This window comes from Melanostigma gelatinosum, assembly GCF_949748355.1.
Source record: "Melanostigma gelatinosum genome assembly, chromosome: 23".
Lineage (NCBI taxonomy): Eukaryota > Metazoa > Chordata > Actinopteri > Perciformes > Zoarcidae > Melanostigma > Melanostigma gelatinosum.
In genome coordinates, this window is record NC_136656.1 from 2,403,407 (window position 1) to 2,429,891 (window position 26,485).

Here is a 26,485-nt window from a genome sequence, read left to right on the forward strand (position 1 = left end):
AGATGAAGCTGCTCAGCTGTGCTTTTCTTTGTAGGTGATGACAGTTTCCCTCTTTTTGTTTCTTTGAGGAATAAACAAGTTCTGCTGCAGAAAAGTTTCTTTATTGTTCTTCAGAAATACCAAGTGGTTCAATGCTGCGTTTGCACAGAAATTTGAAGATGTCAGCTGGGACTCTGAGGAACACGTGAAGTGATGATTTGCAGGATAGACGATGTTAAAACAGATGTTTTAGTTAAATGTGATTCATACTTTAGATGCGTTTCAACATGAAGCTCATAACTGAGATATGAAATAAACGATGAAACAGAAGCAAAAATGAAGGTAAACAAAAGTTCTGGCTGTGATATATTTATTTATTGTCCGCTGAGATGCCGTCAGCAGTTATACTTCAATGTTTGATGGTATTGTAGATTATATTTACAGTTAATGCAGCTTACTGGTAAACAACAGGTCTGGAGTAGATGAAGACGCAGTTCTACTGTATTCAGGGTTGTGTGTGTAACAAGACATTAAGTGCACATCAATGATTACTGCGTCCACTCATCTCATGAACAGAGTTATTCATCCTCTTCTTCATGTGCTGATGTCCGAGTCGTGCTTAAGTTGAAACACTTTCTTCCGACACGAATCCAAAAAGTCTTTAAAGCAAACATTCATGCTGCGTTCCAGGGATGCCTGGAAAGTTGGAAATTCCAACCGCCTTTAAAGTTCAAGTAGGAATTTTAGGATGGAGGAATTTGAAACAACGGGGTTCTGTTTGTAGAGCTGCAGAGTGTTTATAATCTGAGGAAGACACTTAAACCTTTGCGTTGTAAATGTAACAGGACGTTGGACACATTTTTGGGGGGGACCTCAAACACACACACACACACACACACACACACACACACACACACACACCTCGCCCTTCATCACACCATCGTCTCCGAGCTCGACCCTTTCCCGGTGAAAAAGTCCCAGAAGTTGGAGGCCGGCTTGCCGTCGTCCTGCGGCGTCTGCCTCACCCAGATGCTGCTCTCCGCCGAGCCGCTCAGACTGGAGCAGCTGCCGCCGCCGCCGCCGCCCAGCGTGAAGCCCGGCGGGCCCCTGCGGTCCTGGGCGTCGTGGTCCTGGCTGAGTCTGGGGCCGGAGGACGAGGAGGGCTGGGCCAGGCTCAGCAGGTTGTGGTGGGAGTGGAACTGACGCATGTGGCGGATGGATTTACCTGAAGGGGCCTCGCCTGGAGGACAGAAAACGGGCACAAAATCCTTTTTAAAAACGTTGATTTCAAGATTAACGTTCTCAAATTCTCATGGAAAGACTTTATTAAAGCTGGAGAAACTTATATAAAAGACTCCGGAACAACAAAACATGATCAATCATGTGGTCTTCAGCATTCATCTACTCTTCCTCCTCATTGTTCAACACAATACTTCATGTTAACATTGATGGATGCTTCCTGTCTGTCACCACTAGATGGTGCTGTGGCCTCATTTATCATCCCAGCACACAGACGCTCAGCGTTCTGTTCAACATGAACGTCTTCTTTTAAAGATGCTTTAATGTGCCGAATTGTTTGTGTTTCACAGAGTTTCCATGAGGTCTAAAAGATGTTTATGTTTAAGTTGATTTAACTACATGCGTACCGCATCTGGCTTCCTGGCGCTTCCTGTTCTGGTTCAGCTTGAGAACGTTGAGGAACACCTCGCTGGTCAGGCTGCCCTCGCCGCCGTTGCCGTCCGGCGGGAAAAGCGGTGACAAACTCCCACTGGAGGCCCCGACGGAGTCCAGGGAGGCCCCCGTGTCCCGACGGCCCCCCGACTCACTGCTGCTCTCCACCGTCAGGTGACTGCCGCTGGGTGAGGGGACGGAAATGTAAAATGGAACGTCAGTAGGAAAAGAAAAGCAGCTCAGTGAATTCAACGCTCTCGGGGACTTGAGCTACCCGAGCTTCCTCCGCAGCAGATAGTCGATGATGTCCGGGTCCGTCTGGATCAGACTCATCAGGACCTCCTGCTGCAGCTCTGCAGACACCTGGAGGGTCACCAACCAAAGGTTTTGATTGGATCTTGAGAAAATGATTTGTGTGCATAAAAAAAACCTTTCTGTGTAAAATTAAACCAAAGTTAAAAAGCTGAAATAAAGTTTTTAAGATCTCAAAGTCTCAGCACATTAAACAAATATTTGCATGATGAGGTACCAATGATACTGATCCTTTAATACTTATTTTCCAACGTTAAAAACAATACTTCATCATCTGCGTACCATGAAGAGCCTCCTGTGGTTCTGTACGAGCAGCAGGGTCACGCCGATGATGGCCGTGCTGTCCTCGATCCCCATCCCATGAGGACCCGGGTCTCCCCCTCGCTCCTTCTGCAGCAGGTTGGGCCCAAAGATCACCGCCAGGTTCGCCGCCGTCATCTTGTTACCGGGGATCTGGAGGCGAGAGGACGACGGAGAGGTGCTCATTTTGTTCAATCGATCTCGATCCACTTTATAGGTTATTGGCTCTAAACCTGCAGTCGCAACATGACAATAAATGACCCCATAGAGACACAAAACCACTAAAAGATGCACAATGACCACAGAGTGCGTCCCCCAGGGGCCCGTTTCTCTCATAATCCCGACTCCTACTCGCTCTATAGAACGGGTGACGCCCGTACCTCCTCGTCGTTGGTTCCCACGCTGTCCTGGGCGAAGCTCTGCACGGTGTGCAGCAGGCTGAGGAGGCGCAGCAGAGTGTCACAGTTACAGGGAGGCAGCAGGTAGAGGAGGTGCTGCAGGTACTGCAGCTGCTCTGCTCCCCTCAGCACTGCAGGGAGGGGAGGAGGAGCTTAGCTCTGGATTCATACAGGTGTTACAGCTGTTTTAGTCACCGTGTGTGTGTGCGTGCTCACGGTTGGCGTGCAGGAAGGCGGGGTAGAGCTCTCTGGGCAGCAGAGGATCAGGAATGTCTCTGAGGAACTCTTTGAGCAGCGCCGCCACGTCGTGGACGCTGTGCTCCTCGTCCAGCTGGACGTCCACCCCGCGATCGAAGTCCTCCAGCAGCTGAGCAGCGCACAGAGAGGACAAATGGACCCACAAATACAGGAAAAGACAGACACATGTAGGAAAAGACAGAATCACACATGGGGGTCAAACAGGAGTCACTTTCCCCCCGATGGACACGAACTCTCCAAAACAGGATGTCACACATCGTCAGCTTTTCCCTTGAAGAGTATTTTCATTTTCCACTCTGACGGGAAACAATTATTTTGAATTTATTCTCATTATTAACCTTCCTCATTGGTGCAATTGTTACAAAGAAAGAAAATTAAATTTCATGAAGTCGTGAGTAAAGATGTAAAAATTAAACATCAAAACCTGGTTTACATTTTGTTCTGCAGTCATTTGGAAGTGACTTCATCATTTTTAAGTGTTGATTATGAAAAATAAATGTTTTTTCAGATGTTTAGTTTGTTACCGTGATACATTGGATGAACAGAAACACCCTCACCTGTCTCACTCTCTTCTTAGAGCTCCCAACACGGAAAATCCCCACCGTCTGAAGACCTGGGGACACAAAATGGTGCCGCAAACAGTTTCATGAAGTTCCGTTCATCTACATTTGAAAGGAAAATACTTCAGTGTGTCTATTTAAATGATTGTACATACAAAAACAAACTTTTAACTTTTGCAGCTTCAAGTCAAAAGCGTTTTGGGGACGCCAAATGGCACAAGTGAGCCGCAGCCGGCAGCGCGTGTCTCACCGTAGGTCTTGATGTGACTGCAGCACCTCTCCAGCACCCGGGGCACCTGTTTGTAGATGGGGTTGAGGCTGAGCTTGGTCTGGGTCCTCCCCTCCGACCCGCCGCCCGGCGCCTTCATGAGCTCCAGCTCGGCCGGGTGAGAGAGCTGCAGCGCCTCCAGCAGGCGAGACTGACTCTCTACCAGGTCGGAGATGGAGTCCACCGACAGGCCGCCCTGCAACAGAAAGAGGGTACTTCCTGTGAAGACGGAGGTTTATTTTGAAAAGACTGCATTCAGGAAACGGGCGGAACGCGGCGCGTGTTGCTGAACCTTTGTAGGAAGACGAAAATAACTTTCAACTGTTGAGTAAGATTCCTGGAAAACACGTCACGCAACAAGTTTAAAGAAAAGGAAAACGCTGCATCACATGTTTTTGGCCACTAGGGGGCAGCACGCTGAAAAACACAACATACTATTGCTGTTTATACCTGCAGCAGATTTCTGCACTGTCTCTTAACTCTGTTTGGCTCTTCAACTCAAACATCTGTGGATTCAACACATGAATCACTGATAAACATGCTGACCCGTGCAGCTTTAAATGAAGAGAACGAGTCGAGAGAATAAGAAGCACCGACGGGAGAAAATGGAAAGAGCGTTTCATGATGGATGTCGGGAGAAGAAGATCCAATAAATGCTTGAGAGGCTGACAAACGAACACCAGAGAGAGAAATAAATCACTCGTCTGCAACTCATCGTTTCTGGAGGAACGTCAAGCGTCCCAACAGCAGCTCAGTCCAGAAGAATGAAGATCTCCAGAGTTCAGTGATCATTAAGATATCAATTCAACCTCAGAAAGAAGAGTTTGTCTCGTTCTAAACTTTTATAAACCTGGTGCTCTAGAAGGAATAGAGTTCTGAAGTTCATCAACTCAAATAAAGTTCTAAATATGACGCAAATAACCTCCGTCTGTGTGTCTGTGTTCTTCTCGAGGATGCTCATCTGATCTGCTTCACACTTGGTGTGTTGCTCGAGACCTGAGCGGGTGCTTTGATTCATTTTGTGCAATTTGGACGCTCGATATATTCACCGTCAATCAACATTCATACGAACAAGCAACGCACACGGCAATCTGTGCAGCAGAGCGACAGAATAATTACAAATGTCCTCCATCTTGTTCCAACCTTTACTCTCTCGGTGCACACGGGACACGACGCAGCCGCCACGTCACTGCTGCCTCAGCTGACAACATGAAGATCTCCAGAGTGAGTGCGTGAGCGAGTGAGAGAGTGAGAGAGTGAGAGAGCGAGAGAGTGTGTGTGAGTGAGAGAGTGAGAGAGTGAGCGAGAGAGCGAGTGTCTGAGTGAGAGAGTGTGAGCGAGTGAGTGAGAGAGTGAGCGAGAGAGCGAGTGTCTGAGTGAGAGAGTGTGAGCGAGTGAGTGTGAGCGAGTGAATGAGTGTGAGCGAGCGAGAGAGTGAGAGAGTGAGCGAGCGAGCGAGTGAGAGAGAGAGTGAGAGAGAGAGAGTGAGCGAGTGAGAGAGAGAGTGAGAGAGAGAGCGAGAGAGAGAGAGAGCGAGAGAGCGAGAGAGTGTCTGAGTGAGTGAGTGAGTGAGTGAGTGAGTGAGTGAGTGAGTGAGTGTCTGAGTGAGTGTCTGAGTGAGTGAGTGAGTGAGTGAGTGAGTGAGTGAGTGAGTGAGTGAGTGAGTGAGTGAGAGAGCGAGAGAGAGAGAGTGAGCGAGAGAGCGAGTGTCTGAGTGAGAGAGTGTGAGCGAGTGAGTGAGAGAGTGAGCGAGAGAGCGAGTGTCTGAGTGAGAGAGTGTGAGCGAGTGAGTGTGAGCGAGTGAATGAGTGTGAGCGAGCGAGAGAGTGAGAGAGTGAGCGAGCGAGCGAGTGAGAGAGAGAGTGAGAGAGAGAGAGTGAGAGAGAGTGAGCGAGTGAGAGAGAGAGTGAGAGAGAGAGAGAGAGAGCGAGAGAGCGAGAGAGCGTCTGAGTGTCTGAGTGTCTGAGTGAGTGAGTGAGTGAGTGAGTGAGTGAGTGAGTGAGTGAGTGAGTGAGTGAGTGAGTGAGTGAGTGAGTGAGTGAGTGAGTGAGTGAGTGAGTGAGTGTCTGAGTGAGTGAGTGAGTGAGTGAGTGAGTGAGTGAGTGAGTGTCTGAGTGAGTGTCTGAGTGAGTGTCTGAGTGAGTGTCTGAGTGAGTGTCTGAGTGAGTGTCTGAGTGAGTGTCTGAGTGAGTGTCTGAGTGAGTGTCTGAGTGAGTGTCTGAGTGAGTGTCTGAGTGAGTGTCTGAGTGAGTGTCTGAGTGTCTGAGTGAGTGAGTGAGTGTCTGAGTGAGTGAGTGAGTGAGGTCAGGTATGTAAACAGCGAGCTGCTGCAGTATGTAACACAAATATTTAGACTTAAAGCTTTACTTACAGGGAATATCTGTTTAAATGACTTCAGTTTGGATTTGTTATGCCAGAAATGTAGTTTTCACATTTCTTAACTATTTACGGTGAATGATGAAGATCATCGTGAGTCCGTCTTCTATAAATACTCATCATCGCTGTGTGTCGCGTTTACTTCAGCGACTGGTCGTCTGCGCTGCACTCGATCGCTGGTTCAGGTTGGATCACTGCGCTGCGCGGCTGTAATGATGCTCTTTACGGGTTTAACATAACGACTGCTTCCAGATCAGCGCTGAGAGGATTACAGGGTGCAACGAGCACAACACGAGGAAACACCCGCAGCAGCAACACGGCGCGGCGTCGCACCAACACGCGGCTGTGGAAGCAAAAGGAAGCGTCCGAGCTGCGACGTGACGGACGCGGGTCACTCGGCCGGCTCACCCTCCTCTGGCCTCGCCCCGTGTTGTCCAGGAACGTTGGCGACAGCTGGGTCTCGGTAACTGGCGCCGGTGAGCCGGGACCTCCTCCCGTGACGGAGGGGGAGCCGACCAGCGGCTTGTTCCCGTTGAAGAACTGCCTCTTCTCCGCCCTGAAGCGCAGGACGCTGGCCTCCAGGTCCAGGCAGTCTCGCCTGCTCTCCTTCAGGGCGTCCTGCCGCAGCTTGTAGGCGCGGTCGTTGGCGATGACCTGGGAGAGGGGGATGCCGAACGCCTTGGGGGCAGATTCTGATGGAGGGGAGGAGAGAAAAAAGAAAAGAGAAGTTGTGTCACCTTTTCTTGTCAGAGACGTCGGTAACTGGAGGAGCGATTCTGAAGACAGAGGACGGAATCGTTCCAGAGCTGCACTAATCAACAGTTTTACATCAACAGCAATGCAACGTGAGAGTTGAAGACAATTATCAGCCACTCTGCTGTTCCTACTCAGCTTTAAGGAGACTTTTAGCCTCTTCGGTTGAATACTGGACTAACGTTCATCAGGTTTATCCTGCTGCATCTAAACTCGTTCATATGAAGCCAACTATTTGCCAACACGTTCACTGTACCAACTCTATATTAAATATGTTCCGAAGTGGCCAAAACTATCGATATATGTAGTTTTGTAGAACATATCTGATCTAAACCTGCATCTCAACTACAGTTGCTTTCTGAGCTGCATCAGCTCTCAGAGTTCAAATGAGAAAATCAGCAGGATCGTCATCGTGAAGACACCAACACGGCGCTTCACTGCGACCTTAAGAACGGCATGATCAGCAGAACGAGAACACAAGGAAGAGCAGCTGATTGAATCAATTAGATGTGACCTACTTCAGGCGTTTTGCACCGCTGGTGTTAGAGAACAGCTCGTTACTTCAGTCATCACAGGAGAGATTGGAGTTCAGGTAAGAATAGACAGAAGGGATGGAGAGAGCAGGTAAGAGGGGGATGAACAGGTAATCCTGTTAGAGCGGCAAACCAGACATCACGCTCAGGCCGACACTGGCTTAGTGCAACGCAACACGAGGGCGCCGTCATCGTGGGAGTCTCTGGTCAGCTACTCGACTGCTAAAGCTGCAAATCCTTTGCTTTGCTGCGTCACATGACCACAACAGTTGAGCGCATACTCTGATCTGGCACAAAATCCAGTTAGAGAGGCGAGTTCAGGGCAACAACAACCAAAACAATGGCTCGGATTAAAGCAACAAGTCAAACTAAGAGCTGATTCGACAGAACAGCGAAATGATATTCATCTTTGCATCTATTTATCGAGGCTCGTCCATGTTTTGGTGCAAGAGACAACAACACATCATCTGCAAAGGTTTGCACACTGCCGACTCAATCCTCAAAGTTTTGGACAAACAAACACTACCGGCAGGAAAAAAAACAGTATACTACAGTATACTACAGTATACTACAGTATACTCGCTGTTCTCCTGCCTCAGCCATGTCGGCTGGAGAATAAACGACATCTCATCAAAGGAGGATGTTTGCCAGTTTGTGGTCTTGAACCCAGATTGTCCAGTTAACTGCTGTCCAACGACTGATGCATCCTGCCAACAGTGAGCGGACGGGAAACACGCCAAAAACATCACACGGGGGCACGAACGTCAGCATTGAACAGCGGTCTTCTGGTCGACAGTCAAACTCCACGATTCTCACAAATCCTCACGTTTGGACCTCAACACCAATAAAATAAAATATAATTATATGTAATAAATTATATTAATTAATTAATTAAAAATTAAATAAATTATATAAAATATATTTTAAAAAATCGAAACAAACATAAATATAAACATAAAATATTTTAAAAAATATATATGAACCAATAAATACACAAACAAATCATTCACGGTGGCAGATCACGTGACAAACAGTCCGCCTCATCGTTTCTCTCTCAGTAACTCCACATCCCGCCCGTAATCATCCTGCTTCATGTAACCTGCTGCCTGCTGGCCCCTGAAGGCCACAGTCAGGACTCCGTAGTACCGGGCAGCGGAGCCAGAGGGAGCGCTGCCACGTCCCGATGTTCTGCCTTTTCATTAGCAGCGTTAGCTTCAGCTAAGTCCTGCAGGATATAAAGACCTGCAGACAGCCTGTGTGCTGGCTCGCATCTCCGATAATCACCTGAGAGTAGAGAACATCTCTTTATGAGAGGTTGGAGTCACATTGGCAGATGAGGCTTAGCAGGAGAGAGGAGGGAGAGCAGGGAGTTAAAGGAAGCAGAGGGGAGGAAACTGAAAGCAGTTGAAGTGGCTGGAGGCTTGTGTTTACATGTCACCAATACCATTTAAATAAGTTGTAATCGCACCTTGACATGGATTTGCGTAAAGCTAGTTCATGTGTTGTGTGATGCACGCATGGTGTTCACAGTGAGACACTCCCAGATCGCTTTGTTCCCGTTCAGAGAGACGAACGGGTCGAAACATCGTGGCTCAGTTCGGTCAGAGGCTCAGACTTTATGGGGGGATGACAACATGTAATATGGCTTCACTGCTGGATATAAAGAAAGACAGAGGTTGCCTTTGTGTTGACAGAGTCCTCATAGTTTCCACAGTACGAATGCAACTTCATCATCAGAGACACATGATCCACAGCTGTGTAACTTATCAAGAGTAAAACTTGTATAAACATGCTGCGATTAATCAACTTGAGTTTCCCTCTGCAAAACTGAGACGTTGGGATTCACCCCTCAGTGAAATCTTCCATGTCAGCTCGATAGAAACTAATAATGAGACGTTAAAACTACAAGACGGGACCTTAATATTAAAGCACAAGATGCAAAAGATATTAAAGCACAATACTCCTTTTGTAATACAAGTTGTGCTTTGGTTCCAAAAACAGTTTTTTTGTGTCGCTCAGGCGGAAAATAATGCCAATGGAGAGTAAATGGTGTTGCCTAAACCTAACTGTTGGTGGTTTTGTTGCCTAAAGCTAACTGTTGGTGGTTTTGTTGCCTAAAGCTAACTGTTGGTGGTTTTGTTGCCTAAACGTAACTGTTGGTGGTTTTGTTGCCCAAAGCTAACTGTTGGTGGTTTTGTTGCCCAAAGCTAACTGTTGGTGGTTTTGTTGCCCAAAGCTAACTGTTGGTGGTTTTGTTGCCTAAAGCCAACTGTTGGTGGTTTTGTTGCCTAAAGCTAACTGTTGGTGGTTTTGTTGCCTAAACGTAACTGTTGGTGGTTTTGTTGCCCAAATCTAACTGTTGGTGGTTTTGTTGCCCAAATCTAACTGTTGGTGGTTTTGTTGCCTAAAGCCAACTGTTGGTGGTTTTGTTGCCTAAAGCCAACTGTTGGTGGTTTTGTTGCCTAAAGCCAACTGTTGGTGGTTTTGTTGCCTAAAGCCAACTGTTGGTGGTTTTGTTGCCTAAAGCCAACTGTTGGTGGTTTTGTTGCCTAAAGCCAACTGTTGGTGGTTTTGTTGCCTAAAGCTAACTGTTGGTGGTTGTGTTGCCTAAAGCTAACTGTTGGTGGTTTTGTTGCCTAAAGCTAACTGTTGGTGGTTTTGTTGCCTAAACGTAACTGTTGGTGGTTTTGTTGCCTAAAGCTAACTGTTGGTGGTTTTGTTGCCTAAAGCTAACTTTTGGTGGTTTTGTTGCCTAAAGCTAACTTTTGGTGGTTTTGTTGCCTAAAGCTAACTGTTGGTGGTTTTGTTGCCTAAAGCTAACTGTTGGTGGTTTTGTTGCCTAAAGCTAACTGTTGGTGGTTTTGTTGCCTAAAGCTAACTGTTGGTGGTTTTGTTGCCTAAAGCTAACTGTTGGTGGTTTTGTTGCCTAAACGTAACTGTTGGTGGTTTTGTTGCCTAAACGTAACTGTTGGTGGTTTTGTTGCCTAAACGTAACTGTTGGTGGTTTTGTTGCCTAAACGTAACTGTTGGTGGTTTTGTTGCCTAAACGTAACTGTTGGTGGTTTTGTTGCCTAAACGTAACTGTTGGTGGTTTTGTTGCCTAAACGTAACTGTTGGTGGTTTTGTTGCCTAAACGTAACTGTTGGTGGTTTTGTTGCCTAAAGCTAACTGTTGGTGGTTTTGTTGCCTAAAGCTAACTGTTGGTGGTTTTGTTGCCTAAAGCTAACTGTTGGTGGTTTTGTTGCCTAAACGTAACTGTTGGTGGTTTTGTTGCCTAAACGTAACTGTTGGTGGTTTTGTTGCCTAAACGTAACTGTTGGTGGTTTTGTTGCCTAAACGTAACTGTTGGTGGTTTTGTTGCCTAAACGTAACTGTTGGTGGTTTTGTTGCCTAAACGTAACTGTTGGTGGTTTTGTTGCCTAAACGTAACTGTTGGTGGTTTTGTTGACTAAACCTAACTGTTGGTGGTTTTGTTGACTAAACCTAACTGTTGGTGGTTTTGTTGACTAAACCTAACTGTTGGTGGTTTTGTTGCCTAAACCTAACTGTTGGTGGTTTTGTTGCCTAAACCTAACTGTTGGTGGTTTTGTTGCCTAAAGCTAACTGTTGGTGGTTTTGTTGTCCAAACCTAACTGTTTGTGGTTTTGTTGCCAAAACCTAACTGTTGGTGGTTTTGTTGCTTAAACCTAACTGTTGGTGGTTTTGTTGCTTAAACCTAACTGTTGGTGGTTTTGTTGCTTAAACCTAACTGTTGGTGGTTTTGTTGCTTAAACCTAACTGTTGGTGGTTTTGTTGCTTAAAGCTAACTGTTGGTGGTTTTGTTGCTTAAACCTAACTGTTGGTGGTTTTGTTGCTTAAACCTAACTGTTGGTGGTTTTGTTGCTTAAAGCTAACTGTTGGTGGTTTTGTTGCTTAAAGCTAACTGTTGGTGGTTTTGTTGCTTAAAGCTAACTGTTGGTGGTTTTGTTGCCTAAAGCTAACTGTTGGTGGTTTTGTTGCTTAAAGCTAACTGTTGGTGGTTTTGTTGCTTAAAGCTAACTGTTGGTGGTTTTGTTGCCTAAAGCTAACTGTTGGTGGTTTTGTTGCCTAAAGCTAACTGTTGGTGGTTTTGTTGCCTAAACCTAACTGTTGGTGGTTTTGTTGCCTAAAGCTAACTGTTGGTGGTTTTGTTGCTTAAACCTAACTGTTGGTGGTTTTGTTGCCTAAAGCTAACTGTTGGTGGTTTTGTTGCTTAAAGCTAACTGTTGGTGGTTTTGTTGCTTAAACCTAACTGTTGGTGGTTTTGTTGCCTAAAGCTAACTGTTGGTGGTTTTGTTGCTTAAACCTAACTGTTGGTGGTTTTGTTGCCTAAAGCTAACTGTTGGTGGTTTTGTTGCTTAAACCTAACTGTTGGTGGTTTTGTTGCTTAAACCTAAACGTTCGCTTTATTCTTTTTTGATTCATTTTGCAAGTAACAACATAATCAAACTGTCGTCTTGTGTGTTAAATCAAAATAGTTAAATCTGAGTTAATTGGATTTAAAAATCACTTTGAACAATGTGAACATCATGAAACATGAATTAATATGAATTCAGAGCTGGTTGCTGCCGGTAAGCGTTGGCCGGGTGACACAGCATGACTGTGGAGGACGGACGTAGAGACACAAAGCTCGACTCCCTGAACGCTCCATCGCTCTGCAGCTCTGCAGCCACTTGTGCTTCATAAACAGCATTTCAAGTATGTGAGAGCATTAGCAGTAAAAGCCGGCGGACGTCACTGTGGTGATGACTGAAGGGGACATTGTGTAGGACGGTCATATTTACTGTGCGTGGGCGTCGGGTCAGGCAGGGACTTCGCGGAAAAAGACTCTCGAGGGAGACAAACTGTTTTGTTTTCTTGAATGTGAAACCACACGTGACCGAGTGTGTGTGATGGACTCACCTCGCTCCTTCTTTTCCTTTGCGAAGGAGTCAAACTTCCTGCGTAGAGACTTTCGCCGTATGTGTATTTCTGTGAGAGAAAAAGAGAGAAAAGTCCATGAATAAAATGATGAGTGACGCTGAAGACTGAACAATGAAGACCGTGTGGACAATGAAGACCGTGTGGACAATGAAGACCGTGTGGACAATGAAGACCGTGTGGACAATGAAGACCGTGTGGACAATGAAGACCGTGTGTTCAGAGAAGTCTGTGTTGAATGTGTTTCCATGAGGATCACAACACAAACGCTCTTAAAATAACTGAACACACTCAATCATCACTTCCCTCCCTGAAACACAAACACCACCCTCATTGAGACCTTCCTCGCTTTCCTCTCCTCGTTCCCTTATGATCTTTCCTCCCGAGTGCTTCCACCTCGTCCTCTAACAATAGAGCCGACTCTCAGCAGCCCTGGTGTTTGTTTGATTCGCCACTTTGATCACGACCGCACGTCTCTACATGTGGCTTTTATACACGTGGGAGGAAATTGAATCGCCGTTAGTTCGGTGAAAACGACACTTTAAATATTTTCACTGTAGAATTACAGCAATCTACCGGCAGCAACGCGTCTACTGTATCAAAAGAATACAGCAACGTACTGCAATCAAAGCATCCACTCATTTACTGTAATAATTCAAACACGACTATATTTTTCTGGCAGCAGTTTCACCAGCAAGACTTTTACAGAAATGTACAGCAGCTCTACCGCATCGAATAATTACAGTAACTTATTGTAATCAACATTTACAGAAATTTGACAGCAATAGAAATACGTGAAAAAAACAAACTTCCCCCTTTTGGGAGATGGGGTTTGTCGGACGTGTTGTGCATTCCTGCATCCTTGTTGTTTGGTGTGTTTGTTCTCCAAATGCCTGCGGTTGACGAGCCAAACATTGACATTAGTTGTAGCAACATCACTAATGCAACATCGGGGTCTTTCCCCTTTTAGGGAACGAGTTCCCTGCATCGCAAATAATGCAGTCTGGAATATTTGGGACTCTCGTTGCTTGTTTCCCTCTAAATCACTGAGAAACAGTAGAAAGTTAAAACAGTGAGGGGAAGAAAGAGTATTGTGTGTGTGTGTGGCGGGATAAAAGGGTCAAATTCCCATGACTGCAGGAAATTAGAGTTTATTTCCAAAGCGCAAGGCCCCTCCCATCGCACACACACACCACCTCCAGCTAATCCCTTAGAGTGTGTGTGTGTGTGTGTGTGCGTGCATGCACTCACATTGTATGATTACATAACGCACATTCACAGAGAGCTAGGACACACCGAGACGAATGCCTCAGACTAGAACTGATTTGGGTATTTTCCTGCAGTTTTGCATCATTTGTCGTTGGCAGAAAGTTTCGAAAAGAAATCGATCACAGGATCACAAATTGATATAAGAAGGTAAAAAAGCGGGAAATTCTAATATTTGAGAAGCGAGAACCAGAGAAACGTTGACATGTTTGCTTGAAAAACGCTATAGTGTCAAAACAATCGTCTTGAAAAAGAGGACCTTCCTGAACAAGTCGAGCTCAAGGGAAGAGAACCAACGCCAGGGAAACGTTGACGACGGACAGAAGATGAAAGGAAGCAGAGAGCGAGCGAGAGAGAGAGAGAACGAACTCTCCCAAACACACCAAATAAGAGCAAATCTGTCCCACAACCACTGACTGGTTTCACAAAGAATCCACGGGATCCTGCCAATGAAACCAAATACGCTCGTGCACAGAAACACACACACACACACACACACACACACACACACACAGGTGCATGCAATCATAGACACTCATGGAGGAAGTATTCCAGTCCTGTACTCGAGTAGTTTGCACTCGGTGGTACCACTGATGGGAATCTTTTACCTCTAAACTACTTGCGTGAGAAACAAATTCTATGCAAATGTTCACTGGAGGACGACTATCGTCTCAAGCGGTCCACAAATGAATCCAATCCTCACGTTTTCTGCGTGTTTCTGTCAGAAGCCACCAGCGCTCCAGTAATAAAGATGAAGACAACATCCAGTGGCAGCGGGAATGTACGAGTGTGTTTTACAAGCTCTTCGGCCGGGTTTACGTGGGCTGACGGCATCGTGTTGGTACATAAAGCTGGTGTTTAAAATAACTCTGTGCCAGGTGTGTCCCAAACAGGGAACACATGGGAACATCCCAACCCGCCCAGATGTGGAGATATTTCTGAATGTCTGTTCCCTGAATTTCAACTTGCTTCTTGGTAATTCATAAGCCACCGCAGTGAGTGATCTGCTTGAGTTTTCCCATGAATCCCAGTGTGTGGCTGAACCCCGACCTGATGGGAAAAGAGTTTACATTCATCCCCAAAGATGAAGAAATGGAAGATGGCGAGAGAGGAACATTTCCCCGAAGTGAGGAGGGATGAGTGGAGTCTCACAGGATGCAAGTCGCTCTGAGTCAAAAACCTTGTTACCGTTTCTTACATTTATTCCCATCGTGAGGTTTTATTCATGCCCTCAAAATGTGGCGGCTGCGTAAACAGACCGATGTCCTCACAACATGAGTAACACACGCTCACACAGGCGCAACATCCAGGACCTCCAGCACCTTGAGTCCTATTAAGAAGCCAGTATTATATATGACCGAACAATCTAATCGGATTATTAAAAGGTATTAATGCATAAGATCTCAGTGGGGAAGATCAACATACTGAAGGAGCAGTAATCCAACGAATATCCAACCTTCACCAATATCAGCCAGTAAGTATCGTAAGAGGAGAAGGATAAAGCAAAAAGAGATTCCTGAGCAGCAGCGCTCGTTGAGCTTATTGCTTCGGGTACTTTGCAATAACGTGATGTCGCCTCGAGAGACTTTCGAGAGAAAATACATCTGGAACAAAGGGAAAGAAACTAGATATTGAAAAGAAAGAGAAACAATTTCATGACGGAAATCTGAACAAATTGAAAGTGACGCTGAAGTTTGAGCTCATTGTCAAATGCAGCGATTGTAATCTGCAACAAATTGAAGATTAAACGTGCGACACCGACTCTTTTCACTTCCTTTTGGAGACTAAAGTCTTCTTGTGTGGTCCCTCGCTTTTAGCTGACAGTTTGAAAAATAAGCAATAAAAAATGTCTCCAACAAGCTCAGCTGGAAGAAATAACTGGTTTTTGGCTGCAGTTCCTCTTGAGATTATTCTTGAGTCCATAGAGAGACGACATCAAGGAGCCTTTTTTAAACTCTCCTCGTCAGAAACACAACATCGGTCATGTTTCTGGACTCAGTTGTGTCTGTTCTAATACAGCCAGATCTGATATCAAGCAAAGCAGGTTCACCTCTTCACCTTTTCATGGTTGACCTGAATTCATTCCGACGCGATGTGAAAGTCTGGAGACAAGCCTGTGTTTGCTAAGATTGTATTCGCAACCTGTGAGAACATCTTATGGTACCTCTCGGGATGCTGATCTTGAAGTCCAGGTCCCTCTCCTCCAGGTGGTACAGGGCCACCTCCTGCAGCCTGGCCCGCTCCAGCTCCGACAGGCTCTGGATGGGCACCGGCTGCAACCGCACACTCTGACCCAACATGGTCGCCCACGTGTGGTCGCCCTGCAGAGACGAGAGAGACGATTATCAAAATAGTCCACAATTTAACCAAAAACCCAAAAGCTTTGAGGATGAAGTGGAAATCTCTAAATGTTATCAACCAACCACCAAGTACTCGTAGATAAAACATCAGAGTCACCACGTTGTAGTCAGAGTTAATGTCCCTAATTTAATCTGTTATTACAATCTGTTCATTTTTAGTTTACCCATCTTTATCTGTTCCTTCAGATTCCGGTGCTCTGAATGATAATTTACAGCCACAGCTTTCGTATTTAAAAAGGTGATAATGCAGGCATTTGTTTCTAAACATCAGTTTATAGTTGCGTATCTATTTTTCATCAAGCCGAAGAAGGCAGTGGGATTTGGTCAAATGCTCAGGGATGAAGCTCACACACTCCCATGCTCCATTGTTTGACTGCCGGGCTCCGAGACAGACTAAAACGCTGCAACGCAACATACGACACATGAATAGAAAAGAACAGTTAGTCCAGTAAAACAGTCTCAAATAGTCCCGAGAGGAAAGTCTCTTCGTCTGCGGTCTGAAGCGGATTCTTTCTTTAGTGGCTTCCATTGAAGAAATACTTTGTTCTGAGTGGAGACTTTTATCTGAACGCTGGAGATGCTTGGATTGGCTGAGCTCCAGCTCGTAATGTTTGGGAGACTAGACGTGTTGGAGCTGAGCCGGATTCAAACATGACCCAGCTTCTAAAGTTAGTGTTTCTGCTACAGCGGCCACAAAGAATGAGTCTGATCCTTCCAACGGAGCCAAACCTCCCATCAGTGCTGCAAGTACAAAACTGAGGTACTTGTACCTTTACAGGTAAGATTAAACTACCCAGCAGTATATACAAGTACAGCTGAAATTATTAGTAAATTATAAACAATAACCTGGCGGTGAGAGACAGAGACTAATGACGAACAGGACGGAGCGAAGAGGAGTCAGAGAGACCCAACGAGAGGCGTCAAGGCAACAGGACGGAGCGAAGAGGAGTCAGAGAGACCCAACGAGAGGCGTCAAGGCAACAGGACGGAGCGAAGGGGAGTCAGAGAGACCCAACGAGAGGCGTCAAGGCAACGGGACGGAGCGAAGAGGAGTCAGAGAGACCCAACGAGAGGCGTCAAGGCAACAGGACGGAGCGAAGAGGAGTCAGAGAGACCCAACGAGAGGCGTCAAGGCAACAGGACGGAGCGAAGGGGAGTCAGAGAGACCCAACGAGAGGCGTCAAGGCAACGGGACGAGCGAAGAGGAGTCAGAGAGACCCAACGAGAGGCGTCAAGGCAACAGGATTTTGTCCCTTACCTGCTCCTTCATTTATTTCCTTCCTCGCCTCCTCCTTCCTTGCTTCTTTTTCTTTTCCTCCCTCTTTCCCTCATCCCTTCCCATCTCTTTTCCTTCCTATCATCTTCCCTTCCTTCTGTTTTCTCTTCACACATCTTTGAATGCCTTCATTACGTCCATCTGAACAGTATTTGCTAATTAAACTAAGTATCGAACAAATGCGAGACTTGCATGAAGTCATTGGATTTCTAAAGTCATGAGGATTCAATCAACTAATATTTCTTTAAAAGATATATAGAGTCTCTTTAAAGGATTGAAAGAACTGTCAAAGCTTCTAACTTCCCTTTAGATGACGAGCCGTACGTACACGCATGCCTTTGTATAATTACTCGGCCTCAAGCCTCACCTTAGCCTTAAAGGAACGCGGTAACCTTTCACAGCTATTTGCGATGACTGCCTCGCTCTGTATGTGCACATACGTACACTTCCACATGTGTCTGACGTCTGTAATCGAGCCGGACCTCAGCCCACCACAGCGCAGCGGGATTGGAGTAAACTGCGTAACCAGACGAAAGTGGATGAAAGTTGGTGAGGCCGGGCGACGTACATCTCACAGCAGACGTGGCTCGGTGGAGAGCGACGCTGTGAGGAACGTTGGTTTGCCGTCTGAAATGTCACGGAGAAGAAGTGACATTTAGGATCAGTGCCGTGACTCACGGACACAGATGTGCACGTCTAACAAAACTAAACATTTGCCAATCCAGTGGTTTGCGGCAGCATCAACATGAGGTGTTGATTAATATGAAAGGAAAGTCCTGAAGGTAAAACTCAAAGACAAACTACTAAACAAAGACATGTCTGAGGTTTTGGCCACATTGGGCAGGTCATACAAAGTTGGCGGCCATCTTGCCAGAGATCTACAATGTAGATTTAACAATTGGGGTAAAGAACAGACTCCCTTTGTTTTGTGGCTTCAGTCAAAAGACCCGGGAAGGGAAACTATTCAAACCACACGACAGACAAGAAGATCGAAGTGAGGTGAACCACAGCAGAAGAGGATGGAGAGAAGTCGGCTCTATTTCGGTCTGAAATCAAGGATCTATTGTTTCTACATCACTAGAGAGTGCGAGCGGTAAATCTGCCGTCATCATTGTGTGTACTTTGACTCGGTTCAGTGCATTCCTGTTGAGCTAACAAACCAATCGCTCTGTCACAATGTCCAGATGTTACACCGGTCCGAGACGTTCTTTCTCGAAACAAAAAGAGATAAGTACTGGACGGAGGAACCTCCACTTCGTCTAAATATACGAATAACATTTGTTAAAATGACAGTGAACACAAGAAGCAGTTCAACTCTGGGATCAGAACAGGACTTTTGCCAGGAGGAGTAGATCTCTAATCAGGGACACCGTACGAAGCAGCACCCGCTATATCCATACACCTGCACACCTCTGCTTTTAATAAAGCTAATTATGGAATAAAATGTTAGCTGAACGGCTAAAGAATGTGTGTTTACACAAGGTGTGTGTGTGTGTACCCCTCGTCTGATGAAGCGATAAAGTAAAATAAATGTGCTGATAGCTAACAGATGCGTCACTTTCTTTTTTTAACCTTTTTCTCTTCACACACCAGACCTCATTCACTTTATCATCGTTTTTAAACCCCTCTGTTCTCCCTCTTCTTTCCCTTCTCTGTTTATTCTTCTTCTGCTGTTAACGTGATGGTGCACGATCGTCTCTCCCGTGGGTGCTGCTGTTGGCGTGTCGGTGTGCTTTCCATCATTAGCCTCGGCCTTTCATCCCGACCTCGCCTCAAAGAACCGGCTCAAACGAGACGGAGATTAACACGCCGGCTCGTTCGTTCCTCAGCAGGAGGACGAGGAGGCGGTGAAGTGTTTCCTTTATCCCAAATTACTGGAAAACTTAACTGTTCAGGATGTATTCACTTAAAAGTTTCTCTTTTTCTCACACCTGAACAAAAGCGTTTTTCAGTATTTCATATTTAAAATGTTCTCATTTGTGTTTTGGCTCCATGATCTCTAACGAAGGAACATCAGCTGCACGTGTTTTCATCACATCATCAGGCCTCATTAGCAGGCTCTCAAAAAAAACATCACCGCGCAGGCATTAGTATGCAAACGGTGCTTAGTCATTTTCTCTCACACACACACACACACGCACACGTCAGGTCGGTGGACGAATACTAACAGAAGTGGGATGATGTTTATGTACGTGCAAGTGCAGCGTGTGTGTGTGTGTGTGTGTGTGTGTGTGATGCATTTCAATGTACGCCGCATCATGAAAACATTTTAAGATCAAAATTTAAATGTGAAGAACTTCTGTTGGTTGTTTCTAAATGTGGAGCGGCAGCAGATACACAGGTCTACTCTCTGATACGAGATGCAGGATTCATCAGAAGATGATTCATGAATTCACCTGGTTTACTGGAACAACTGAGTTCATGCTGTTTACAAAGTCGTGCAGCTGCTTAACTTTAGCCAACAAGCGCTTTAAAAGGCTCTACTGCGGCGAGAGGACTACTTTAAATAAGAGTTTACATTAGAAAATATTTCTTTTGACTCAAAAGTCTCTCAAAAAGGCTTTAAATGAAAGGAGATTTAGCACCATAAATCATGTCACAAAGGTATTCTCTGCTATACACACACACACACTGTACCGGTATCGGAGTGTCACTTTGTCTCAATTTAAATCCCTCGTAATCGATCCCTGCAGATTTCTGAGCCCCGTTTATCCCGACTCTGTTCAGACACTCAAACGCATCTCTGAGCCGGATGAGTCGACCAGCAGCTCTGAGTCAAAGTAGCAAGAGAGGGAGGGAGTTAGGGAGCGAGGGAGCGAGGGGGAGGGCTGAGAAGTGAGTTAGATTAAGTGAGGAGGAGGAGGAGCAGCGCATAGACTCGACTTCCAGGAGCTGAGAATGTAAACACAACAGAGAGGGGAGGAGAAAGGAGCAGGAGAATGAATTAAGCAGGGAGATAAGGGAGTAAGGATGGACCATGAAGAGGAAGAAAGGGGAGAGAAAAAAGGAAGAAAGACAGAAGGCCATGAGGAAACGAGGAGGTAAAGAACGAGGGGGAGAGAGAGGAAGTGAGGAGGAAGTAAAAAGTGGTTTGGAAACGTAAAGCAGCAAATTGGGTCGTAAGGAAGAGAGGGAGAGAGGACGCATAGGGAAGGAAAGAGAGCAAGAGAAGGAGTTGATATTAGAAGGTAGACAAGAAGGAGCTATAGGAAAGGAAGGAGGAGGTACGGAAGGACATAAGTGGGGAAATAATAACCGATTTAAAAGAATAGGAAGAGAAAACAAGGGGGGAAGAGAGAGAGAGAGAGAGAGAGAGAGAGAGAGAGAGAGAGAGAGAGAGAGAGAGAGAGAGAGAGAGAGAGAGAGAGAGAGAGAGAGAGAGAGAGAGAGAGAGAGAGAGAGAGAGAGAGAGAGAGAGAGAGAGAGAGAGAGAGAGAGAGAGAGAGAGAGAGAGAGAGAGAGAGAGAGAGAGAGAGAGAGAGAGCATAAAAGATGGGACCGAAAGAGATAAGAGGGAAAGGAAAGTGAGGCAGGTAAGCAGAGAAGGAAGGGAGGAAAGAAGAAAGGAAGGAAGGAAACAAGGGAGATATAAAAGGTAAAAGAGAGAAAGGAAGGAAAGAAGGAGAGTAGACACAAGGGACAACGGTGTAGGATGGCAAGATAGGGTTTAGGAAAGAAGGAGATGAAAAGGTAAAGTAGGAGGTAGAGAACAAGAATGGGGAAAGGAGGTAAGGTGAGAGAAAGGGGGTAAGTGAAGGAAGGAAGCTTAAAAAGGAAAGAAATGCAGGTAAAGAGTGGAAGGAGAAAAGTAGATAGAAGTGAGACAAGGGGATAAGGAAGTAGAGAAAAAGATAAAAAGGAAAGGAAGAGAAAGAGCTGAGGAGGAGAGGGAGGGAAGGAAGGAGGGAATGAGAGTACTGGAGGATTAAATCAACGGGATGAAAGCTCTGTACAAAGGACGGACGGGAGTGTTGAGACGAGGAAACAAGACCGTGATGGAAAAGAAGAAGTTTAACTGGAGAAGAGAGGAGGAGGAGGAGGAGGAGGAGGAGGAGGAGGAGCATTTTCTCTCTCGTGCGTACATCTATCATGTAAATATTCCTTTAAAAGCGCTTCTGACTCACAACTCCCGCCCAATTAAATGAACTGGATTTATCTTTATGAATCTCTGAAAACATCTGTTTGCAGAATCCAAGCGATGACATTCCTCCATTTCCAATACGCTGTTCGAAAAGAAAAGTTCAATAAAATAACTCGTGAACCCAAATGATGTCTGCCACATCACTCAGATATAGAAATAACTTACAGCACAATCCACCACAGCAACATATTGTGTTGAACGTCAGAATGTTTTCAGGGATCAGACGCTCTCTGTCTAGGATGCAAAACTAATCTTCTGCCATCACTACATCACGCCTGGATGTGCATCAGTGTCATGAATGATGAGTGAACGGGTACAGGGTTACAGACCCACAGTGTCAGGGGTGACCCCTGTCCTTCCCCCGGAAAATGTCACTTTACGGGCACCGATCACAGAGACACGAAGTGACTACAAAGAGAGACAGGAAGACCAAAAAGAGACACGAAGTGACTACAAACAGAGACAGGAAGACCAAAAAGAGACACAAAACTACAAAAGGACCACAAAGAGATACAAAGTGACAACAAAAAGACAAGAAAAGACTACAAAGAGAAACAAACCATGTGCATTAAGACAGGAAAGACCAAAAAAAAAGACACTAAAGAGACACAAAATGACTAATTCTTTCTCCACTGAAATGACCAGCAGGCTCATCTCGCTGGTGCATGAGGTGGAAATGTGCTTATTACAGTAGAAATAGTCTTCACCTTTGACCCTGTCCTTTTCCATAGATCTCATGGATATCACAAGCCGGTCGTGTGTGTGTGTGTGTGTGTGTGTGTGTCTCTCTCTCTCTCTCTCTCTCTCTCTCTTCCGGCTTCTCCACATCTTTGATCCTCCTCACTTCCTGTAACGCCGCCATACACTTCCAGGTCAAAAGTGACATTAGATGTCTGTGTGTCTCATGTCCTCAAACTCTGTGTGCTGACTCGGACTGTACGCTTAAAAACAGGATGGATGATCAACAGACACACACACACACACACACAACACACACACACACACACAGTGTTGAACCAAGATATCCACACCAGGACAGCACTTCATTGACTACACCGCCACCTACAGTCTAAATGTGCAACTACAGGACTAAATGACAGTCAAAGTTAGTTATCCGTCTTAGTTTTCCAAGTTCAACTTTACTTCTGAGCTGTAGTACAGTAAAAAGTACAAAGGCTCCTAGTCTGGCTCCTAGTCTGGCTCCTAGTCTGGCTCCTAGTCCGGCTCCTAGTCCGGCTCCTAGTCCGGCTCCTAGTCCGGCTCCTAGTCCGGCTCCTAGTCCGGCTCCAGCATGTTTAAATGTGATCCTCAGGGATCAGGTTTCCTGTTTGTCCTCTCTAACGTTCAGCACAGTGAGTCCCGCACAGACATGTTGTGAGAAGTCATTAATAGATCAGAAACACGAGTGTGAGGTCAGTGCTCACTGTGTGCAGGATGAGTTTTGCTCTGATTACAGCAAAATAAACTGCAAAACCAGCCTGTAGTCGGATGGAAAAGCTCATTGTCTTTAACAATAGAAACATTTGGCTTTTAGAGTATTAAAGAGAAGTAGGAACTGTACAATTAGAGAACAGACTTCGGCAAAAGACAAGAGTAAAAATAAGGGTGGGACCAGTCTAAGTGAGGAAATAGTAAATTATAAACCAGAGAGCACAGAGTAGTCCCGACTGGTTTACTGCTGACCTCAGCTGATAACTGCTGTAAACGGAATGACCTACAAGCTGCTGAAAGCAGCAGGAGATGCAGCAACACGCATAGAAAACAGAGATTCAAGTTCTCAGCTCCGGGCTTGACGTTACTGTCGCTCACACACTCACTCAGTTATGCATCCGCAGCAGCAGAACAGCTGCTGCAGCTGTATGGGGAGATGAAGATATCCCCAAGTTTAATTTCACAACCATTCCACCATCCACCGGTCTCTCGCTCTCTCCATTCGTTTCCCCGAGAGGATTTTGGGAAAAGGAGAAGCGGAAATGCCAACGCCGACAGAGGAAACAAGATTCCAGCGAGGATATTGATAACCGGTCGTTCTCTCCGTCCGTCTCTCTTCTCTAAACAGGACGTTCACATCCACACCCATCATCATCACCATCACCGTCTGATCGCTTCCACCCTCCTCAAAAACATCCTCTTATTTAATACTCTGGGCTTCATGGAGAGTTCAGGGATCACCAACGCTTTTCGGGGACCGCGAATGTCTGCACAACATTTCTAGCCAATCGATGGAGTAGTGACGGAGATCTCTCAGCCTGATATGGACTTCCTAAAGACAACGGTTTCCAAAAGGACAACAGGCTCTTGTCCGTCCGTCCAATACTTTCTTTGATCGCTTGCTCTTATCTTCCCGTTTCCTACCTCAGTACATGTTCAGGCGTGAACATGACATCATCCCAGAAGAGCCGAAAGAGAACAAAGAGCATGTAAAAGAACTCATGTCGACAAAATGACCCAGAGCACAAAAGAGGGTTTCATGTTTTCTACCTCCTGCATTTTAAAAGACACGTCGTTATTGCGTCTCCTCAAGGTCCTTATTCCTGAAACCCAGTCCGCAAATGCAATAGAACAAAGAGATGATCTTATTTTGAAGAACACTTCATATCGTTGCTGTCCCAGAGAGGAAAAGACTGTTTTTCCTCTGGTGTTCAAATGCAACATAATAATGAGTCAAGGTCATCTCAGTCCTGCTCGAAGGGTATTTGTTGCAAAATATGTCAAAATCTACTTTATGAAATACATAGAATACACAACAATGCACTCTACGTTAACCTTGTATTTTACAGACAATCATCGCTGCTTTCTTTGTATTAAATATCTGCCGACCGCTGCTGGAAACAGAACGGTTGAAAAGAGTCAAAACAACGAATAGACTGACGGGCTCCCTAACGCTCAGGGTTTATTATCAATAAAGAAAATACAAGAAGACTTCAGCCAGAAGAAATGAGTAGATTAGGAAAGAAGAGGGAGAGAAACCCAAGAATAACAAAAGCAGGAGGATCAGTTGTGTGAATCAATTATTGAATCAATGTGCGAGTCTAGTTTCATGTCCTTATTATGTGTTCCATGTCCATCAAAGCTGCATTTCAACATGGGGGTCTAAGCGATCGCCTCGCTTTTGGATTCGGCCTCAAGTGGCCATTTGAGGAACTACACTTCCGTGTTTATTGACAACAGTCAATATTCCACGAGGACACCTTCTAAAAACACCTCTACACATCGTACGCTGCTATTGATTCTGCTGAAGTCAAAAAGATAAAAGGAATCGTCCCCGTGGTGACAGCGCCGGCCCTGCCAACCACCGGACCGACCATCCAGCTTGGGACGTAAGCCGTGTTGGGACTCGGGACGAGACATGGAATGTGAAAAATGCCAACAAGGGCTTTGAAGATGGAGCCCTGCTGTCTCTGACGAATCCTCTGTCCTCCCAACGGTCATGTGATATCTTTAATTCATGGAATCCACTAGTGCTTAGTAAGAGAGTTCCAATCATTTCCCAAAATCTCTCTAATGAGTCTAACGCAGCTGTCAATCACTGCTAATAAACGCCTATCAAACTAGGCCGGCTCAGGTCCACAGTTGGGCCCTGGTTTACAATTGGGCCCTGGTTTACAGTCGGGCCCTGGTTTAAAGTCGGGCCCTGGTTTAAAGTCGGGCCCTGGCTTACAGTTGGGCCCTGGTTTAAAGTCGGGCCCTGGTTTAAAGTCGGGCCCTGGCTTACAGTTGGGCCCTGGCTTACAGTCGGGCCCTGGTTTATAGTCTTACGACAGAAGACAGGGTCCAAAGACAGAAGGTGTTGTATGCTGTGCAGATTGTTAAGCCCTCTGAGACTAATTTGTGATTTTGGGCTATAAATAAAGTTGATTGAACTGCAGCCCGAGGTTCTTTGCTCAAGTGCATCTCAGAGCTACTGCTCCAACCGAGCGGCTGCGTCATGAAAGCACACGTGTGCTCACATTCAAACACACCACACAGATGTTATCCAGCTTTCCCGGAGCAGAGAGAGAGAGATCTTCAGCGACTGATCGACAAGCTTCTCCACCACAGCGCCGCTCTCATGATCTTAATATAGCTACACTTCAATCCGTCTCCATAGCAGCTGATCATGCATGTCTCACTGTGAGGAATAACATCACTGCACACTATTCAACAAACACCGACACCAAAATAACACACACGCCTTGAATGCATCACCAGAGAGTGCAGAGAGGAGAAAACGGATTCCTGTTGAAATGGAAGAACTAGATTTGAAGTCTGTCAGCTGTGTGGAATTATGGAAAACCCGGTGGAGATTTAGAACAACGCATCCGGGAATCAAACGCACGTGTCTGAGCCGTGGGTTTGAACAACAATAGCTGGAGGCGACTCGCACCCGCACAGCAGCATCATGCATCTCACTGAAATGATCTTTGTTATTCTGACACGTTGACATCTCGACACGTCGTTGGTGTGGATCCATGCTGAAGAGGTCAGAAGGAGCCATTTACCCTCAAATCTACAACAGATGCATGAATTTCCTCATTTTAAATTCCTCCTGAAGACTCGTCCAAGCAGCTGGAAGCAGAGAACTGAATCAATTCAGTGAGACAGTTTTACAAAGACCAGCTGGACCAGAGGCTAAATGCACGACATTTAGACCCAATGAGCACTGAAACACACTGGAGCTCAACTTACAAACATTTCTATCTCAAGCAGGAATAAAGTCATTCCTTCATTTAAACCTCAGTGAGTGACGACATTAGTAACCAGGGAGATAAACATGTCAACAATGGAGTTCCTACCTGCTGCTCTGCTGTGCAGGCATCAGACATCAGCAGTATTTAACTCCAGCCTCCTCTCTTATCTCTCAGGTGTTTTTATGAACATGAATTAATAACTCGTTGGCGTCGTGGTGGTAAATGTTTGTCTGCAGGTGAAAGCAGCTAATTGTGCTGATGAAGGTGATTGGCTCCTGTGTGATTAGGGGCGGGAGTTGTAGCGACGGGCGTACCTGATTGGCTGCAGTGATGCGAGGGGGCGTCACCTTGTGGGTTTTTAACTGATTGGACAGCAGCCAAGTGGGCGTGACTTATGAATAAAAGCACTTTTCATCAGACAGACAG

At 45.8% G+C, this 26,485-nt stretch overlaps 1 protein-coding gene across 2 annotated transcripts in view; it reads right to left on the reverse strand.

Moving 5' to 3' along the window:
* Nucleotides 1-348: 348 nt before the first annotated feature.
* arhgap36 (Rho GTPase activating protein 36) overlaps nt 349-26,485 on the reverse strand; it is a 28,469-nt gene continuing 2,332 nt past the window's right edge. Inside the window, exons 1-12 of one of the 2 annotated variants that reach the window (XM_079295215.1) lie at nt 19,886-19,915; nt 15,777-15,933; nt 12,329-12,397; nt 6,531-6,814; nt 3,729-3,942; nt 3,476-3,531; nt 2,877-3,027; nt 2,643-2,791; nt 2,245-2,415; nt 1,925-2,013; nt 1,626-1,834; nt 349-1,219 (exon numbers count right to left, since the gene is read on the reverse strand). In XM_079295215.1, the coding sequence (XP_079151341.1) occupies nt 912-1,219; nt 1,626-1,834; nt 1,925-2,013; nt 2,245-2,415; nt 2,643-2,791; nt 2,877-3,027; nt 3,476-3,531; nt 3,729-3,942; nt 6,531-6,814; nt 12,329-12,397; nt 15,777-15,912 (1,836 nt within the window). In that variant the 5' untranslated portion in view covers nt 15,913-15,933; nt 19,886-19,915 and the 3' untranslated portion in view covers nt 349-911. Of the gene's footprint in view, nt 1,220-1,625; nt 1,835-1,924; nt 2,014-2,244; nt 2,416-2,642; nt 2,792-2,876; nt 3,028-3,475; nt 3,532-3,728; nt 3,943-6,530; nt 6,815-12,328; nt 12,398-15,776; nt 15,934-19,885; nt 19,916-26,485 lie in introns of those variants that run through there. The other variant, XM_079295214.1, reaches the window with a different exon arrangement.